Source organism: Centroberyx affinis, unplaced genomic scaffold (assembly GCF_046629955.1).
Source record: "Centroberyx affinis isolate AG114_WGS23_722 - 3 ecotype Tasmania unplaced genomic scaffold, CSIRO-AGI_Caff_v1 ptg004122l_1, whole genome shotgun sequence".
Classification (NCBI taxonomy): Eukaryota; Metazoa; Chordata; class Actinopteri; order Beryciformes; family Berycidae; genus Centroberyx; species Centroberyx affinis.
The window spans coordinates 65,001-71,211 of NW_027281896.1; the positions used below are offsets into that span (position 1 = coordinate 65,001).

General features: G+C 45.0%; 1 protein-coding gene across 4 annotated transcripts in view; it reads right to left on the minus strand.

The window, feature by feature from the left end:
- rasa3 (RAS p21 protein activator 3) overlaps window positions 1–5,252 on the minus strand; it is a 37,033-nt gene extending 31,781 nt beyond the window's left edge. For all 4 annotated transcript variants that reach the window (XM_071542535.1, XM_071542534.1, XM_071542533.1 and 1 more), the window contains exon 1: window positions 5,060–5,252. In XM_071542535.1, the coding sequence (XP_071398636.1) occupies window positions 5,060–5,114 (55 nt within the window). In that variant the 5' untranslated portion in view covers window positions 5,115–5,252. The remainder of the gene's footprint in view (window positions 1–5,059) is intronic.
- Window positions 5,253–6,211: the final 959 nt, after the last annotated feature.

Consider the following 6,211-nt stretch of genomic DNA (forward strand, 5'->3'; position numbering starts at 1 on the left):
TTGTGTCTGCACTTCCACAACAGTTGTTGGAGCGGCATAAAGACGGACAGCGTGAAAAGGGGTTTACAGTTACAGGCTGGCCGGTGCTGTGCGCCACAGTCCTTGGTTCCCTGTGATAAACCAGTGTTCAGTTACTGATCAAACTCACTCTCTGTCTTGCATGGCCTAGGGCTAATGTTCACACTGATACTTTAGTCTCAATGGAAAACTGTGCAAAACCAAAACACACACACACACACACACACACACACACAAACACACAAACACACACAAGCACATGCAGAGATCTTTATAAGTTTAAGCACGAATACATACTGTGTAACAAAATCAGTCTTTTGAAACTGCTCACACACCAACGGAAGAAATCAGAGTCAACAACCTGGTATGTTCATTCAGGATGTGAGTATAATGTTTCAAACTAGTGTGGTGATGGCGGGGTGTAACTCTAGTTAGAGGCACTAGGCAGGGAGAGGGTTAGGGGAGAGAGCTGGTTTCACAGGCTCACAGCTTTATAAGGCCTGCAGGAAGTCCTGGTCAGGAATACAGTGAGACCCTGACACTGCCTGCAGCTTCCCTATCCACTTACATAATTCCAAGAATATTATGTGTGTGTTTTTCTCACCTCTGCAGAAAAAAATAAAGATGTGAAATGAGGACAGCCCTCCCCTACCACCACCGCCCACCACACACACACACACACACACACACACAACACACACAAACAAGCATGCATAATGCCAAGCAGATATGCTATCTTTTGCAAGCACAGGAAGGGGAGATAGAGTTTGCAAGAGTTTGTCCCTGTATGTGGCAAGTTGACATTGCTGGTGTTGCCAAGGGAGAGTACCGCTGTTGCAAAACCTGATTTAATCAGAGTGTGTGTGTGTGGAGTCAGTTGTTACAGCACTTTTCGACCAGTCTCTGTGTAAGTGATTTGGTTTAACACAACAAGACCACAAAGCAACTCTTCTTATTGCTTCTGGCGCTCTCTTTCTACTGCAATGGTGCGTAAGGTTTTAATGGTTATGTCATTGTGAGCAGGTAGAGGTTATAACAGGGAGGGATCAGGTGTGCTTCTCCCACGGGGCATCTGAAGGACACCCCCGAAGGAGTGGCACGGGCATCTGGGCTCGCTCTCCAGCCCTTTATTTACCCCCTATTTATCCTGCATGCTGGGCCTATGGCAATACTTCCCCACTATTCCTAGTACTGTGTTCCTGTGGAGGGTACATGACAGGGTGCAGTCCGGGCTGCTGTACCCAACCCGGATTATTCCACCAGCCTAAACCTGCCTGGACCGAAACACAGTCTGCGTCTAAACAGTCAACAGACATGTTTACAGCAAACCACTTCCCAGAGAAGGAAACTGGCATATATAGTATGCCTGCATGCAAGTTCCCCCACACCACCCATGAGCATGAAATCATAGCTCCATGTGCAGTTTCTGTGAATTTCTTGTGCAACACACCAAACGGGATCTGAACCCGCCACTGATATAAGAGTGGGCGTCCTGCGAGAGTCTCTCAAACATTCCTCCCCTCGCCCTTCCCTCTCCCCTCGCTGTGTGTCTCCTATTCAGTCTGGACAGGAGGAAGTTTGGGAACCTCTGTTGGCCAGCTGCCAGGGGAAGGGGGGCCTCTGTCACTGGAAACCAACTTTCCTCTCCTGGGCGGCCCCGGCTCACCCCGGCCCGAATCGCCCAACGCGGGCCGCTTGAATTCAGCCTCACGCTGCTGTTTTCCCCGCTCATTTCTGCCCTCTATACCTCCATCCTGGAACACTATACCTCTTCTTCACAACATTTAATCTACTCTTCCTTCCACTATGACCCACCCAGGGATGAACAGTATTTCCACGACATCCAAAATTACTTTTGTATTGTAGCAACACTATAAAATGGTAATAACACACTGCTAGGCCAACACCATAGAGGCTAAGGAGCTTATAGGCCTATGAGGGGAACCAATGAGACTTGAAGGGCTGATGACAGAGGCTGCCATGTTCCAGGCATATCTACTCTCTGTCCAATCCCATAACTTTGCTCTGGCCACATGGCCTGGCACCAGGTACAGTCTGAGCCCTGGAAAGATCCAAACCTTGAACTTGAGATTCAATAGCTAATTCTAAATATGCAGAGAAAGACTCTTTGTGCAGTAAAATTGTATTATTTACTTATGGACTAACAACTTTGTTTGTTCATAAAAGTCCAGATTTCATTGTTCCAAAGATCTGTGCATTCTCAGAACACAAAATACAACTATTTTAATGTAACTTAATACAATTTGCAGTTTACTTTGACACATTTCTTGAAGGAGTGTTAGTTGCGACAAGACATATTGTGATGTGTTTTTTCCACAATCCAGCCTTGAGCCTGTCATACTCTGAGTTTCTAGTAGTGACAGAAAAGTCAAATGTGGGTGTATTGTTGTTAATTAGCGGATCGTCCCAAGCCCAGCTGTGCCAGTGAGGATTCCCGCTCTCCCTGAGCGCTGAAAGAGACATGGAGTCGCTGACAGACAAACCACAACCTGCTTCTGTGTGTGAGAGACACATTACCTCTGTCTCTCTCTGTCTCTGTCTCAGTACATCTGGTTCGTATTAGCTTGTTGCCATGCAGGAAAAAACACAATTCTTTTGTAGTCTATTCCAGCCAATCAGGAAGTGAATTGGGGGTAGTTTCCTGTTTCCTGTGTTCCCCGGACAGTACAGACTCGGGCCCAGTAGCCCTGTTAAGTTTCCGTAATGCATGTGTTCCTCCAGGAAACCGAGGAGAGTCATCATCGGGCAGGGCACAACAATAAGAGGTCCTCTTTCTCCTACAAATATGTGGCAGATTTTCAACTCAGAGTGATTTGCCAACCTCAGTTTCATGCCAAAGGACATGACTTTGATGAAAACAGTGTGATGCAAGGGTTACACAGACACTACTGGGAGCAGAGAGCCATGGGGATCAGACAGACAGCGAATATGGATGCTATTGCTGCTGCTAGGTAACTAGACAGTGTAAACTCTACTGTCTTAAAGGTGATGACAATTTGAATGTTTCTTGACGCAAAAAAGCTTGGGAAATAAAGGGGAAGCCAATGCGTAATAACCTATGCATTTTGGTTGTAAGGCATAGATTCACGACAAGCAGAAAAAGAGTTTAGAGAAAGCGAGAGAGAGAGCGAGAGAGAGAGAGAGAGAGAGAGTGTGTGTGTGTAGGCGGGTGGAGGGGTTGGGGGGGGCATGAGTAGTTACTAGATTACCAATATAGTGGCAATAAATTATAAATAACAAATCATAAACTATACATATAACTCACAAAGGATTTTTACTGCTGACATGATAAATAATCAAATAGTCAAGTTGCATCTAAGAAAAAGGTTGTGACACTGAGGGGTCTGGAGCTTTTACATCCTCCACTAATTCAGTTTTTAATGACAGGAACCAAACACTGCTGGCTGGGTGACCAGTCTGTCAGGAGGAGCAGTAAAGTACAGAAGCCTTTGTGACGACTTAAATAGCACGACTCTTTCTGGAGTGACAGATCCGGAAGTAATATCTCCCTGGGGTCCATCTGTTTGATAAGTTCATGCTACTCTCTCCTTTCCCTGCCCGAACCATCAGTTGTTTTCCAGGGACGCTGCAAACAGGAGGTAAGGAGCTTAAAAAATATAGCCCAAGTTGTTATCAGCTGAACAGAGCAAGGGCCATTGGTTATCTGGCTTCTGGAGTGTTTTTGTGTTAACTCTGACTGGCATCACCACACACCCCACAGCTTGGGATGTGTGTTTGTTGTCATTTTTTTTTCTGCTCATCCCTTCTGTCGCATGTTTGGAGTCAAAACAATCCTGACTGCACAGCCAGGGTGAATTGGGTGCCAGATGTCAGTGAAAATGAAAGAGGAAGGTCCCAAACATCCCAAATCAGCCCGGTATCATAATTAGAGTGCAGGAACTGTTGTGAAAGTGATTATTGTGCCTTTGACTGCTTTACTAATAAAAATGTGGGTAATAGAAATATCCAAACAACATTTTAGCATTGTAGACTATTTCCTAACAAAATAATCACTATAATATTGCTGTAACAGTCCTATAGGAACTTAAAGTGTGTAGTAGTGTAATAGTAAGATTATTGTGACCTTATCATACTTAATGGTGTTTTTATCTCCTATGATATCACTTCCTTATAACATTCCTATAGGGAGTTATGGTTTTGCTAGCATTCCTCTAAAATTCATTATAGGATTACTATAGGCTAGGTGTTTTTAGTTAGGGTTAAGGAAATTAGGCTAATTCCTAGGAAACTGTCCTTAATGTAGTGACTCACATTTTCCGATTTGCCTAAAAAAACTGACCTCTTGCTCCACAAATACATAGCAAATTCCAATAAAACGCATATTGCACACAAGCAGTGAGTACTCAGCCCAGTCATGGGTCCATTCAGATAATATGCATGTACCATATGCCTTTAACAAACCAAGGACCTATTTGGGACCTCCTTTGTACATAAAATATACAAATCTGGGGTAGACATCAATAGCTAGACAGTCTAACATGAAGCATTGCTGTTTGGAGGGGAAAGGCGGGGGGGGGGGGGGGGGGGGCGGTACAATAACGTGAATGGGTGTCTGGGTGTCCTCAGAACAACTAGGTGTAAGGGTTTATTCGACCTGAACAAAGTGCCCAGGGAAACCATCTGGATTTGCAGCTGTGCCGCCTCGTATGTCGCTCAGCCTCCTAAATATGATCCAACCACTTCAGATCAGTTCGGATCTCCAACAATGTAGCCCTCTACCAGATATGATCTGGATCCTTACGCCAGCTGTTCAATCCCCACAATTTCATGGGCTTTGAATTTCTCTCTCTCTCTATTTTTTTTTTTTTTTTTTTTTTTTTTTTTTTTTTTACAAATTGCGTTTTGTAGTCTGGTCTAAGAAACGTGTGATTTGAATTACAATACGACAAGAACAAGACAGATCTGTCCTTCCCCAGTCTCCAGCCCCCGATGCTTGCTTGGCCCGTTAATGTAAAGCCATCCATTGAGGCGCGCAGACTGGGGGTAGGGAATTTCTTACCTATTTTTATTTTAACGCTCTGGAAAACCCGGAGACCTTCCTCTTCTACCGCCATGCTTGCACCGTGGCTCTTTCCCTTTGGACTAGTGAATAAAGACGATCCTCCACGGTGAACGGGTCTGGCCTCTCCAGCGCGCGGCTATTCCAGGGGTTTTGTACATCTAGGCTTTCCGGACAGCGATCATTCTCCGTCCCGACCACTGCTGCTGGCTGGCTGGCTGGGAACAGACAGGCAGGCTGCTCAAGTCGGCAGCAGTGCCAGTGGAGGCGTGGCTCCATACAGCGCCGCCCCATCTACATGTATGGCGGCTGATTAATGCCGCAGAGAAGCAGGCGAAGGAAGAGAAGCGCTGTCGTCATGGAAACTAAGCTACTAGCTTGCCAGCCGCTGCCACGATGCACCTGCAGGGCAAAAAGAAAAAAGTGATGGTTAAAAAAGACTGTAGGCAAATACAGTCTATATTAGGCAATTACAGGATTGCCATTTTAAAAAAGATCAGATAAAGAGCAGCGTATTTGGATATGTAAAGTGATGATATGGCACAGATGTTCTGTACAGTCCCACAGTGGTGACAGAACCATAGACTGTAAAAAAAGATGGATGTGGTGAGTGTGACGTCATTGGCTTCTGAGGGTCATTTTGAAGCCTGGAGATTGTGTTTAAGGTTGCCGCCATGTTGACATTTTTTGGAGCCAGAGCAGCCAAAGCGAAGCCGAGGAATTCGGGTTGTCTGCAGAGCCGCAGCACCGTCTACTATTGGCCCATCAATCACTAGGACAAAAAAAAACTGTTTTATATCCATTATATCCCATTAATGACACAATTATTTTGAAAATTGGCATAAGGACACACATTGGAAGAAGTGAAATTAGCTACTGAGACCATAACCTCTTGTGGAAAAAATGTATTGACTTTATATTTTTAGCAAGAAGTTGGGTTGTTGTCCCATTGACTTGCATGGAGTTGGGCCAGGTTTGGAGTCTTTTTGGAGCCGGCCTCTAGTGCAGAGGAACTGCCGCTGCCGCCACTTCTATATTGGCTTCAAAATTCAGCAGTGGTTTTGGCTGCTTGGACAGAACAAATTTATTTATTTATTTGAATGTAATCTCAGCTCTCTGGGTCCCTAGTTGATCAACTGCCTCATCTCTTGA